At 37.5% G+C, this 14,483-nt stretch overlaps 1 protein-coding gene across 5 annotated transcripts in view; it reads left to right on the forward strand.

Annotated features, from left to right (window-relative positions):
• The window catches only part of LOC126713856 (LEAF RUST 10 DISEASE-RESISTANCE LOCUS RECEPTOR-LIKE PROTEIN KINASE-like 2.5), an 88,775-nt gene that overhangs the window by 8,393 nt on the left and 65,899 nt on the right, over positions 1-14,483 (forward strand). Inside the window, exon 2 of one of the 5 annotated variants that reach the window (XM_050413757.1) lies at positions 1,869-2,495. The exons of 3 other annotated variants lie outside the window; for them this stretch is intronic. In XM_050413757.1, the coding sequence (XP_050269714.1) occupies positions 2,306-2,495 (190 nt within the window). In that variant the 5' untranslated portion in view covers positions 1,869-2,305. Of the gene's footprint in view, positions 1-1,348; positions 2,496-14,483 lie in introns of those variants that run through there. One more of the 5 variants, XM_050413756.1, reaches the window with a different exon arrangement.

Consider the following 14,483-nt stretch of genomic DNA (forward strand, 5'->3'; position numbering starts at 1 on the left):
GCTGAAGGAGAGAGAATGAGCACGCCAAAGTCAAGGTAGCGGCATAAAGGGTAACCTTACCACTACGTGGGGAGCAATCCTTGGACAAGGAAAGGGACATTAGGGGCATTGAGGGTGATGCATGTTTCCTTAACAGCGGTCTAGCACAAGCACAGCCAATAAAAAGGGGGAATTTCATAGCCTTTAACCATAGGGGGTCACTATCTCCCTTTTGTGAGTGTTGGGTGTCCATGTCAAGTGCAAACTTCACTCTTCCCCAAGATGATTGTGCTGTTAGCACAAACCAAAGATCCTTTACTTTAACCAACATTTCCTCTCCTTTGCTCACAGCCATTCCACATGTAGGGTCTAGATCTAGCCATGTCAGGATTCTCACATGCCTTGGTTGGTGTACTATACATTAGCCCCCTGACTATCAATGGTGCTTAGTGGCAAAAGTCTTTAACAGTCACATTGTATCAGACTTTAATACTCAAGCAATTATGCCTCGTGACGTTTGAAACTAGACACGTGGCTTCCGCAGGAATTTCTAGCCATTCTATTTATGTGTGTGTGTGTGTGTGTGTATACATATACATATTAAGTGCCTTGTATTTATTAATTTGTAGGATCACTTTAGTCAGCTATATTTAGATACTATCTAATAAATTTTCATACCTATAGGGTTTTAGGGGAGTCCAAATCTTCTATCCCACTCTTCCTACTCCAGTATATATTCCACAAATAAATACATGTCACATGTCTATCTAATTTATTAAATGCTAAATTTATGCCTTCTATTATTTCAATTTCCTAAGTATGATGGGTTATTTATTTATTTATTTATTTTAGGAAATTGAAATAATAGAAGACATAAATTTAGTATTTAATAAATTAGATGGATATGTGGCATGTTTTTATTTGTGGAGTAGTGGAGCAGTGGAGCATGAAGAGTAGGATAAAAGATTTGAACTCGTTTTAGGGATAAGAAATTTTTCAACCTACCAATGTCATTTTGATTATTGAATTCTTCTTAAAAGCTACCCAAAATGAGCCATGTATAATTCTATTAAATAAGATATTGTCACTTTTATCACACAAACTTGCAAAGGATCATAAATCAATAATATCAAGTCTATACCTAGCACAACCATGCACCCTTAGTGCGGTGGTCACTTCACAAGAATAAAAGTATATATGGAGTGTGAGGGGTTAAGTTCGGAGTTCAAGTTTCTAAAAGGAAGTTTCACATAAATATACACTTAGATTAAGTTAGAGTAGAATTTTTACGTTCTATATAAAATAAAATAAAATTAAATTAAAAATTTAAAAAAAAAAAATCTATACCTGGCACAATTTAAGGTATGAAGTATGATGTGCCACAACTTATAACCTCAAAGTGCTAAGAAAAACACAGCCAGTTGATTTTTGTTTTTCCAAGTTCATTTTCTTTTCCATTAATCAATTTTCCAAGATATTTTATCAATCTACGGAGAATAGACCAACAGTTGTTGGAATTGAATAAACCGATTCTATTCGAATCTTCAATGAAATCAAAATGCGATTGGTCTGTGCTTGTAGTGAAAGCCGGGCTCCTCTTTTGTCACAACATATCGCTTTTCCCGCGGAAGTGACTTAATGTTCAAAGTCTTCGTCTTCAACTGCTCCGTAGAAAAATTTTCCCAAGAAGTGATGTGACTCTTCTATGTTTTCCTTATTTTCCCTCAAACTACCAAACTCAAATAGTTCATTTCATCCATCACTTCTCCCCCACCAAAAATGAATTCTGGGTTTTTATTTCGGTATCCCCCTCTTGTTATTTTCTTCATCACAATCTTGGTTTTCGTCCAAATTCCTGTGTTCTTATGCTATGATGATTTTTATGCTAGTTGTAACAATAAGTACCACTGCGGGGACATCGCTAACGTTGATTATCCGTTCTGGGGAGCTGACCGAGTGCGTGGTTGTGGCAAACCAGATTTGTTTCTCAATTGTACTGGTGATATCACTTTGATTGAAATGAGGAACGTAACATACCGCGTTTTGAGTGTTAACATGGCCGCCAGAAGCCTCAAAATTGCCAGAGAGGACTACTACTCGGGCGGAATTTGTTCACCAAAGTTCGTGAATACCACCCTTGATTCCAATTTTTTTGTTTACAGTTCTGGCTACACAAATATTACGGTCGTCTATGGCTGTCCTTCAACCACGCCCGAATTGTTTGGTTGTCTAGGGAGTGGCTATAGCCTATATTGTACCGGAAGTTAATGGTCCTGGTATATGTAAGGGTCCAACTGTTTTCGTTCCAGTTCCTAAAACCCCTACAATGAATGGAGATATTTGGAATTTGTCCAAAATGGAAGAAGTACTGAGAGAGGGATTTGAGGTGAATTGGAAAGAGGATAAGTCTTGTAGTGACTGTATTCAATCCAATGGAGTTTGTGGTAATGACGCCGATACGAATCAAACTACTTGCTTCTCCGCACCACCTACCGAAGCCCCCCAAAAGCCTCAAGGTACGTACAAATTCCCTCGCCAGCAAAAATTGGTTCTAATTAATGTTGTATCTTCAGTCTTCACACATTATTTTCACAACCAAGACCACCATCATATCATTTCTAAACCATTACCAGACTAGTAACAAGCCAATGACTGAAATTTTTCTACATCTAGTCCACCAAATACCAGTAAGCAAATCTTTTTTTGTTTATTTTTTTGCTAAGCGAATCAGTCACAAAATCACCCGCCCAAAAAATGAGTCCAAGGCCCATGATATGATGTTATCGGTTCTAGTACTGTATGGCTTGACATTTCTGCTGTATTTTTTCTTGTTCAAAACGATAGGTTTCATTTACACTGAGGAAAAACGACATGAAAGTAAGTGAAAATTCTTCAATGGGAGCAATAACTGGGCATTTAAACACTAAAATCAGAACCGTAACTTTTTGGCCGGCCTATATACTGAACAAATATCATAATGCTTTTTAGTACTGATATTTTTTAATAGAATACTTCTTTATTTATCAAAAAAATAAAAATAAAAATCAGGGCTCTAACACTAACACCTCTTACTAGTTTTACTTACAGTAGAGTCTAGAGACAGATTCAAGTTAAGTGATAGACTTGACTGAAATAGCGTTATTCTCTGGATTTAGTGGTTTTTTTTTTTTTTTTTTTTTAATTAATATATTGGATAGTGGAACAACGGAACAACCACTTGCTACTCTTATTCAGGAAAAAAAAAATCAAAAAAACAAAAACAAAATTAGTCCCAAGTAACAACAAAAAATTTAGTCCAAACAACAACTCCTTAAAGTTGCTCGGTATAGGTTGAGTAAAGTTTATAGTTAATAAACTTATGTTTAATTTACAAAAAAAAAAAAAAAAAACTTATGTTTTGTCTTTTGGATTAAAATATTAACAAATACGCTATCTTAGACTTAATTAGGTAGTGGCATGCTTAGCAATTTGTTAATAAAATTAAAAGCGCAACATTCACACGGCACACTACGCATTGTTGAATGTCTAATGCAGATAGATGCAATTAGTAAATGTCAAGAACTTCTGATTTTATAATTTGAGATTGTTGGTGGGTGAGTTGGAATCATTATTTTTCTTAACTTAATTGCTTAAAATTTTCGTTCCTTTTATCTATTTGTCTTATCTATTTCATTGAATGGTCCACTATTGTTTTTGGTCAATTTTGTAATTTGTGTGTTTGTTAATTAAGCACTATGGCATTGTTAATCTTACTAAATAGATTTCCTTTTTTGTCTTGTTTTCTTTTTACTTGGCAATAATACTAAGTCAACCTGTTAGAATTCTAATGAACATATAATGAGATCATAATCATAACGTTAATTTGATTTAAAGGGCTCTTTGATTTGAAAGGGATCATATATGATTTCTAAAACTCAAAAGAACGTTGAATTCTATTTTTAATGGATGATTTCATTGCAATATATTAAGAAAAGTTGTTTTAAGTAGTTTCATTTGTTGATGTTTTGTTAATAATAAATGGATATTAGTTTTAATTTTTTTTTTTTAATTCATATTTCAACTTACCCAACTTCCCCCTCAATTAAAATCTTGGCTTTGTCCTTGTCTCCAACCCACTACGGGTCAAGCTCTAAAGCCCATTCCCCATCTGATTTGCTCTACAGATCAAATAAAACCCGATCCATTCAAGGTTAAACAAGATAGGTAGCTACAGGACAAGCTTATATTGCCATCCTTAAGCATATCAATCCAAAATATATTATCTTCTTTATTTTTTTTATCATAACCCGGATGTATTTTTATTGTATGGGCTAAAAACGACCTCGATGACTTGTGCCTGGGGCCCAATGCAATTTATTTATGGAGATGTGTATGCAGGCCAACACTTTGAGCTTCAAAACTATACAATCCAGATTAAATACAAAGAAATAACAAATCACCTCTATTCTGCTGAGAAAAGAATTGTCAAGTATGATAAAGATTCTTATTTAGGTCTCCTCAGGCTGACCGAGGAATGATTTCATACATGCGTTACAACCTACAGACAATATTTCTTTTCTCTAATTTTTCCGATCCCTACCCTTTTTTTTTTGGGGGGGGGGGGGGTTCTTCCTCCTTTTGTAGCCATCTGGTTCACATCTCAGTCTTCCACTTGGAGGGCTATTAATCTTTTCTTGGATACTTGTTCCATCACTATTTTGTTGGTGGTGTTAGAGTAAGATACAAGCTATGAGGGTACTGTTCAAGAGTCATTTTGCCATTAATGCAATAGGTTGAGTTATTGCAGAGCACTTGATGTAGAGGTGATGGTTACTTTATCTGGAAGTTTTCTTCCCTCTTTTGTCTATACGTCACCATGGTCCTCTTCAGCTTTCAATCTTATAATTCTTGTGGCCCCCTTTTGCCCTTTCCAAGGGGCAACTATTGCTCGGCCTCCTCAGGCGAGTTGTAACCCTCAGTTCTTCTGATTCGTCGAGTACATAGGTTGTCTTAGCTAGGCTGGGCCTAGTTTGATAACCAGTTGGGCCTGATTTTTCCTCAGGTCGGTCTTGTTAATGGTGCCCTCTCTTCGGCCCCCACAATTACATTATTGCCAATATACACTTCTACTTATGTTGGTTTTAAATTTTTATTTTTTTAAAAAAAATTAATACTTTCTACTTGGGTTAGATGACATGTCCTTTTCAAAATATAATAAATACAAACAAGTGAGCAACTCCTCTCAAGTTGAAAGGGGTAGTAAAACTATTTGTCTCTCTCTCTCAAGACTATAAGTTCCTATTAGAAGCCACAACATTAGTTCTAATTTGATCAATATATTACCAAAGAATAAGTCTAGTGCCACAACTTGTGACACAACTCGCCCATTTGGCGAATTATGGTTGGTGGAGGGGTGATGGTGGATCCATGTGGGGACACCCCTCCACTAATCATAACTCACCACATGGGCGATTTGTGGCACAAGTTATGGCACCAGAACTACTCATTACCAAAAGTAAAACCTTTGGTCAATAAGTGGACTGTCCTGCCGCTGACATGCTGTAATTTAAGTATCACTTAAATCTACTAATGAAAATGTAATAAACGGTTGTCCAATTTCTCTTATAAACTGCAAATAACAATATAGTAGGGATTTTAAAATTTATTTTTTAGTATAATTGTGGTGTACCTTTGTGTTAAAAGTTAGAACCTTTTTCCCTCTTCCTTGTGTATGTTTGTTTCTAAAAATAAAAATAAATAAATAAACAATATAGTAGAGATAATTTCATATAATATTGCTATGGATATGGATATGGTAGAAATAACTCTCAAGAAGTAATGATGGATCAATACTAAGAGGCAAGTGCAAACCCTTTTTCTATTCTTTTCTTTTAAGTTGTGTAGGGTTTTCTAGTATCTTGTAGTGGGTCTCTCATGGTTATATTTTTGCTTCTTCTTTTTCTTTTTTTTTTTTTATTTTTCTTTCGTAAGTAATTAGGTGTTTGATACTCTTTGTTCATGGGTCTACTCCTATTTGGTGTTTTAGTTTTTCTAGCGAGTCGTCTCTTTTTTATCCAAAATTATTCAATATTTATAGACCTTAACATAAAATAAAGAAGTAAAATCCACTAATATGTGAAATGATGAAACATTGTACCCGAAACTAAAGTTTCTTTTTGATACATATATAGCACAAGAAATGAAAATACATTTACGTTACAACATTGATACACTTTTACTATGTCTCCTCGGGCTGACCGAGGAATGATTTCATACATGCATTACAACCTACAGACAATATTTCTTTTCTCTAATTTTTCTGATCCCTACCCATTTTGGGGGGGGGGGGGGGGGGTCTTCCTCCTTTTATAGCCATCTGGTTCACATCTCAACCTTCAACTTGGAGGGCAATTAATCTTTTCTTGGATACTTATTCCATCACTGCTTTGTTAGTGGTGTTAGAGTAAGATATAGGAGGGCACTGTTTAGGAGTCATTCTACCATTAATGCAACAAGCTGAGTTGTTGCAGAACACTTAATGTGGAGGTGATGGTTGCTTTATCTGGAAGTTTTCTTCCCTCTTTTGTTTGTACGTCACCATGGTCCTCTTCGGCTTCCAATCTTGTAATTCTTGTGGCCCCCCACTGGCCTTTCCATAGGGCAACTGTCGCTTGGCCTCCTCAGGCGAGTTGTAACCCTTAGTTCTTCTTATCCGTTGGGTACTTTGGTTGTCTTAGCTGGGCTAGGCCTAGTTTGATAACCAGTTGGGCTTGATTATTCCTCAGGTCAGTCTTGTCAAGGGTGCCCTTTCCTCGGCCTGTTTTCCATTCCTTATTTTCGTGAAATCTTTTATCTCTTCTTTGTTGTATATTTTGTAAACCAATTTTCATAATCTTCTTACACCCTCTTTCAATCTTCCCTCTAGCTCCTGTTTCATTTTTGTTCTTTTGACCCAATAGCTGGTATCAGAGCCCGTGATCAGTTTCATTCTCCTTTGATTAGTATATTTGATTATTGTCCTGATTAGTATGCTCTGTGATTTACAGTTGCCACAATTTGTGGATCCTCTATATTAATCACATCAGAACATTGGATTTGATAATCAAATAGAACACTGAGGGGTTTGCTCTTAAAGATTTTAAAGAATCTGCTTCTCCAATAGTAACCTTGTGGATGTTTCAGCCTAAAATTGGCATCTTAGTCCTGTTAGGTCTTTGGTAAACAGTTCTATCTGAAAGAAACTATCATGGCAAGTTCATCTTTAGAAGTCATTGATACCACTAAACCTACTTTTGATCTTTCCCTTCGAAAATCCACTGCAAATAGGTTAGATTACTTGTATGAGATTTCCCATGTTCCTGAAGATAGTAAAATCCCTATTACCGACTTTCCCATTGTAAATCCTTATACAGTATTTGATAAACCCCAAGTCTCTTTTAAAAAATCCATAAAAAAACTTCTAGGCCCTTCTCAACCTTCTACAGTAAAAGAATATGTCCAAGCCTCCAAGTTTGACCAGTATAACATCCCAGCAAGTGAAACAGAAAACTTCATTACCCTTGCCCTTCCTAGAGAGTTTATAATCCCATGGCAGAAACAAGGATATACCCATCTTCATTTTGGAGTAGTTAGGTTGGCATTGACTTTCCATGGAAGAAAAGGACTCCCAGTAGTCTCTAGAATTTCACTTCTTGATTCCAGATTCTTGGAATATCAAAATGCAGTTATAGGGACAGTTCAAACCACTCTAAATGCGGGAACAGTCTTTGTTACACTTTTCCCTAATTTTAATATGTCCCTTAAAGATCCCCATCTTTGTGATGCTCTTAAGGTACAGGTCCAAATTACAGGAGCCTTCCAGGTGCAAGACAAATTTGCTGCCACGCTTCACTACTAGCTTGCCTACAAACTACAGAATCATACTTTTGACATGGCGGTTCCGGATATGGCTCAATCTAATGATGCCTTATTAATTCAAGTGGATCCTGGAATGACGCCTATGTGTACGTTTGTTCCAAGACAACTCAATAGAGAGCAGATGACTTCTCTTTTTCCAGAGTCATGGATTACGAAATATGAGATGCTCCATCAGGCGGCTAAACCAATTCAATCAAAGACTCCTCTTTTTATCAGAAAAGAGAATGGGGAAGTAGAGACAAAATTCCTGACAACTCCTTCAGAAAAGAAAGATGTAACAGTCTTTCCAACACAGATTGCTATGCTCTAACCAGTCTCGTATGTTAAAGAAGATGGCCTTGAGATCCAAGGATTTCGGGAAGATGGGAAGCCTTGCTATGAAGGAAAATCATCCACTGGACACATCTGGTGGGATGTTTGTGATTGTATTGATTGCCAAGAAGAAGAGATGTTTGAGGCAGATCCTTCGCAAAGAAAGAAGAAATCTTTCCAGCAAAAACTTAAAGAAAGATATGAGGCAGGAGATCCAGAAGTTGACCTTCTTGGAGAACCATCTAGAAAATTTGACTATTATGTTCTTTACCCTAGAACCAGAAAACAAACCCTTCCCTCATTCCCTTCTTGCAAAGAAAATTTAAACCAGTACCAGAAACCTTCATTGATCCCATATTACCAAAAGGTCCTTCCACAAATACCAAAATACCAGTCACTCCCTACTGCTCAAATACATAACCCACCATCTTGTTACATGTTTGACCAAGCCTCACCTTCCTATTCTCAGAACTTTCCTCCACTAGAAAGTTTTGATCATCCCCAAACCAATACCAAACATATCTGGAAAATCAAAAACCCTGTCGGAACCAATCCAGATGGAACCAAAAAACAAGTCTCTTCTGCAGAAGCAGCCTTAAACTGGCAAGCAGAAAATGCTGTGGCTCAAAATAAAGTCCTCTCAAAGATACTTGATAATCAGCAAAAGATGGCAGAGGTGGTTACTCACACCTTCTCAGCCTCAAACGCTTTGGTCCAAGACTTGAAGAAAAAGATTAAAACTATTGAACAGGAGTTGGCCACAATTACATCCACAGTCAAAGACTTGTTTGTTTCTTTTCCTCTCATTGGACAAAAAGAAAAAGAAAGGAAGCAGTTGCTGCTACAGCTTCAATCTATGGAAAGATCCCAGAAAGAACCCACTCTCACTCCTCCCATACATGTCCAAACACCTCTCCAGCCACGACAATCACTATACAAAGACTTGACGGTACCACCGACCTCCCCATTTTCACCAACTTCTCCTTACCAAAATCTCCAGCCACTGGTTATAACACATCCTGACTACAATCCCTTCAAACCAAGTGGAATCTTTCCAGCCATCACATATTCTACCTTACCAGAGTCCCAAAATAAAACACAAAATGAGTCCTCCCCAATAAAAAGGGACAAAGAACCATTATACCAACCTCCAGATCCAACCATAGGAGCCTCTTCAAAACCCCCAGACATGAATATGTTAGCCATAAATCCTGATCCCCCAAACCCAATTTCTTCATTTCTCAGAACTCTCACCCTTTGTGCTTCCTATAATAGAAGACTCAGACTTAGACTTGTCTGGTCTTGGTTTGGAGGAAATATTCATGACTGATCCAAAAGAAGAAGAGGAAGATGATGTTCTCCGTCCCCAAAGGCCTCCATCTCCGCCACCAATCTTTTCTCCACCACCTTTTGTCCTAGATCACCAAACCAGATTGTCTTACTCACCAACTACAGATTCAAAACATTTGTTTACCCTTGATAATGTTCCTCCCTCTAAATGGCATGATGAGTTTTTTAATATGTACTCCTGGTGCATAGCTGAACTTCAAACTCCCAATGCCACTGTTTCACAGATTATTGCTAAGTTTGTTGCAAGGATTATAGGAAGATTACGAGAATGGTGGATCAATTTGGGAGAATACAGACAGAGACAAGCAACCCAATGTAATACATTGGAGGGTTTCTTTACAATTGTCCATAATGAATTTTTGGGCGCACCAACTCATTATAAGGAGGTAGCACGAGAAGAATTCTTGCTAATGAAATGTTGCTCATTTCAAAGAAAAGATTTGGAGAAACATTTTGACAAGATGTCTAGAAGATATTACTCTTTCAATGGTATGGATGATGTCAATGCCAAGCATACCTTCCTCAATTCTCTCCCAGAACCATTAGGGGACGAGACACTTCGCATGATGAATCTTCAGAAAATAACTCCGCAACAAGCCTCCTTGGGAGAAATTTATCAGCATGCTCTCATAGCCCTTGAAAAACTCTGCAATCAAAGAAAATTTCTTTCAGAAATAGACAAAGTTCATAGCAAGCTCAGAGATAATTGCAAAAGAAAAGATTTGCAGATAAAGTGTTATGACAAGAATTGTTCCTGTTCAACAAAAAGAAGAGATCATTTCAAGAAATACTCTTGGAAGAAAAAACATTGAGCAAGTTCCAAGAAAAGATTTTCAAAAAAGAAAAATTGGAAGTTTCTTCGACGAAAGCAGTTTAAAGGAAAAACTTCAAAAGTTTGCTTTGTATGCAGAAGACCGGGACATTTTGCAAAAAATTGCCCAAAGAAGGAGAAAGCAGCCAAGCTTCTTGAACAAGCCTAGATCCATGCAGAGGATACTCCATTTTCTGACGTAGAATCACTTTTCTCGTTGGATGATGAGTATTCCCCTCAAGCTTTGGTTGTCATGGCTTATTCCACTTCAAAGGAAGATACAGATCTTGGCAATGATGAAGACTCAGAACCAGAAATCCAGACCATCTATACATCCCAGCCTATTATAGCTCCTTTAACCAATCCCACCCCTATAGCCCAGGTACACATCCTCCTAGACACCTACTCCAGACCTATCCCAGTAATAGCCCTGTTTGATACGGGAGCAGCAGCCACAATTCTCCACCCCAAAATTTTGCCTACAGAATGTTGGCTACCCTATAATCAAATGTTCAGAGCGGCAAATGGTGAAACATTCCTTATCACTTTGAAAAGCAAACCTCTGTTCATCAGAATTTTTCCGACTCTCATCATTAGGCACCAAGTCCTTGGATCCCCTCTCACAGGTAGAGACCTTCTCATAGGATTTGATCTCCTACACCAAATTCCTAACCTTAGATGGTCCTCAAAAGGACTCATGCACAAGCAACACCTTCTCACATGGACCCAAGTTCCTCATTTGTTCACAGTTGACCCCTTTCAGTCTTTAAAACTCCAGATTATCCATGACTGTTGTGCAAATACCCACTCTGAATTCCTTCTTAAGAATTCAAATCCTCTGTGGAAAAACCCCAACTTTTTCATATCCCTTCCCTTTAAGGAAAAATGAAGATGTTAATCCCACAAAAGCCAGTCATCGGGGAATGAATCCTGAACATTTAACCTTAGCCAAACAAGAGCTTGCCACCCTCCTTTCCGAAGGCCTTATTGAACCAACAACTTCTCCATGGGCATGTGAAGCCTTTTATGTTAATAAGCATTCTAAACAAGTCAGAGGAAAACTCAGATTGGTGATTAATTATCAGGATCTCAATCACTTCCTTGCAGATGATAAATTCCCCTTGCCAAACAAAAGTGCACTCTTTCAACATCTTTCAAGTGCAAAATTTTTTTCAAAGTTTGATCTGAAAGCAGGATTTTGGCAATTGGGAATCCACCCAGAAGAAAGATACAAAACAGCTTTTTGTATCCCTGATCACCACTATCAATGGACTGTTATGCCCTTTGGTCTTAAAAATGCTCCATCCCAATTCCAAAAGGCAATGGTAACGTTGTTCCAGCCACTCCTGAACAATGCATTGATTTACGTCGATGATATTCTCCTATTTTCCAAGGATGAAGAATCCCATGAGAAGTTGCTCGCTGAATTCTATAATTTAGTGAAATCACAAGGGATCATGCTCTCGGAAAAGAAGATGATCATTGGACAATCCTCTATAGATTTCTTGGGGGTAAATATTTCAGATGGAAAGTATGTACTACAACCTCACATAGCTGCCTCTCTTGGTCAATTCCCAGATAGGCTCACAAGTGCTAAACAGATACAGCAGTTTCTTGGAATTGTTAATTACATGTCAGATTTTATTCCTAAAATCTCCAAGTATAGAAATTCTCTAGCCCAACTGCTGAAAAAATCTCCCCCAGAATGGGATTCTGTCCATACAGAAGCAGTCCAACAGTTGAAAAAATTGGCAGAACAACTTCCTCCTTTGCAAATCCCAGGAACAGGTAAACGGATTTTGCAAACAGATGCAAGTGATGAGTATTGGGCAACAGCTCTGTTTGAAGAACTTGATGGTAAAAGAAATATTTATGGGTATAAAAGTGGTGCATTTAAACCTTCAGAATTACACTACCACTCTACTTTTAAGGAGATTCTTGCAGTCAAACATGGAATTGAAAAATTCCAGTTTCATCTTCTTGGGCATCACTTCCTGGTAGAAATGGATATGTCTTCCTTTCCCAAAATGCTTCAGTTCAAAAGGAAAATGCTTCCACACCCCCAGTTACTCAGATGGTCAAATTGGTTTTCACAGTGGTCCTTCCAAGTCAAGCACATCAAAGGAAGAGATAACCTTATCACTGATTATCTTTCCAGAAAGCCTCCAATCCTCAATACCACAATTCTTCCTTCCCCCTTATGTGTATACCCTGTTACAGATCCTTCCTCCTCATCAAATCCTTCTCCTGCAATTCCTAGTGATATCCTTAACATGATAGAGAATCTCCCTCTAGAAATAAAAGACCAAATAAAGACCTTGACCCTTCAAGCCAGAGCCAAAAGAATTATCAGAATCCTCCATAATTATCTCAGAAATCACCAACCCCATTTCCTTGCTATTTTCCCTGATATTGACCAACCATGGAAAACCCCTTTTGCCTTCTGGATAACAAACTGGACGGTTGCACATTATCTCTACATGTGGTACTTACTTAATGAGTATCATTTGTGTATCCATTTTGAACCAGAATTTTACAAATATATTTTCCCACGTGAAAATAGATATTTTCATAAATTCTGGTTTAACATTTTGAAAAATGATGCCTATGATGAAGAATGGATAAAATATCCTTCCACAGAACATCCAAGATTTGCAAGCAAGATTACTTCAGCAACTTTGATTGTTAAGCTTAACTCCAAAAATGATGTTCGTACAGAAGGACTTTTCAACCCTGTAGAAATACAGTGGCTTACCAATCCAGATGGCACTTTGCACACACATCGAGACCCATCTTGGGTATCCTGTTACTATGCTCTCACACTGACAGAATCTCTAAATAAAGGGATTTTATCTCAAGCAGTACCCATGGATCAGAAACCTGTAGAAAGCAATTACCACATGCAGACCATTGGGAAATGTCAAACCCTCTTGAGGGGTATGATGATCCCTATTACCATAACAATGATCCAGATGTAATTGCTGATGTAGATGAAGAATGGTTCCAAGGAAGAGACGGATGGGACTAGACTTTCCTAATATATTAAAAAAAAAATAAAAAAATAAAAACCCTAGAAACGTCTTCAGACGTTTCATCCTTATCCTTACAGCATGCCTTACAGTGATCTTCCCAGCTGTCCATTTCTGCAGTAAGGACCCCTACCATACACCTGCTTCACAGCCTAATCAAGCCAAACGGAGGCTTCTGCCCCTTCAGCCAGGTGTCAACATGGAGCCAGCCCCTACTCTCTCTTCAAGCATTATTGTACTCTACTTGTAAGATATTTCTGTAAGAGTTTTTCCTTATAAATAGCCCCCAAAGGGCTTTGTAAAAGGGCAGAGTGAAGAAAAGAAGAAAGAATCCCTGTAAGATGTCCACCAGCATATCCAATGTAAAAAAGTTGTTAAGTCTAATAATATCCTTAAGTTTGCTGTATTTAGTTCTGTGTTCCATTCCTTATTTTCGTGTAATCTTTTATCTCTTCTTGGTTGTATATTTTGTAAACCAATTTTCATAATCTTCTTTCACCCTCTTTCAATCTTCCCTCTAGCTCCTGTTTCGTTTTTGTTCTTTTGACCCAATAGCTGGTATCAGAGCTCCTGTTTCGTTTTTGTTCTTTTGACCCAACACAAAATGAGTCCCCCCCAATAAAAAGGGACAAAGAACCATTATACCAACCTCCAGATCCAACCATAGGAGCCTCTGGTTAAAGGAGCTATAATAGGCTAGGATGTATAGATGGTCAATATCAGGGAAAATAGCAAGGAAGTGGGGTTGGTGATTTCTGAGATAATTATGGAGGATTCTGATAATTCTTTTGGCTCTGGCTTGAAGGGTCAAGGTCTTTATTTGGTCGATTCTTGGAATATCAAAATGCAGTTATAGGGACAGTAATTTGATCAATATATTACCAAAAGTAAAACCTCTGATCAATAAGTGGACTGTCCTGCCGCTGACACGCTGTAATTTAAGTATCACTCAAATCTATTAATGAAAATGTAATAAATGGTTGGCCAATTTCTCTTATAAACTACACATAACAATATAGTAGGGATTTTAAAAGTTACTATGGTTTTTAGTAGAGTTGCGATGTGTCTTTATGTTAAAAGTTAGAACCCCTTTCCTTCTCTCTTGT

This window comes from Quercus robur, chromosome 2 (assembly GCF_932294415.1).
Source record: "Quercus robur chromosome 2, dhQueRobu3.1, whole genome shotgun sequence".
In the NCBI taxonomy this organism is placed as follows: Eukaryota; Viridiplantae; Streptophyta; class Magnoliopsida; order Fagales; family Fagaceae; genus Quercus; species Quercus robur.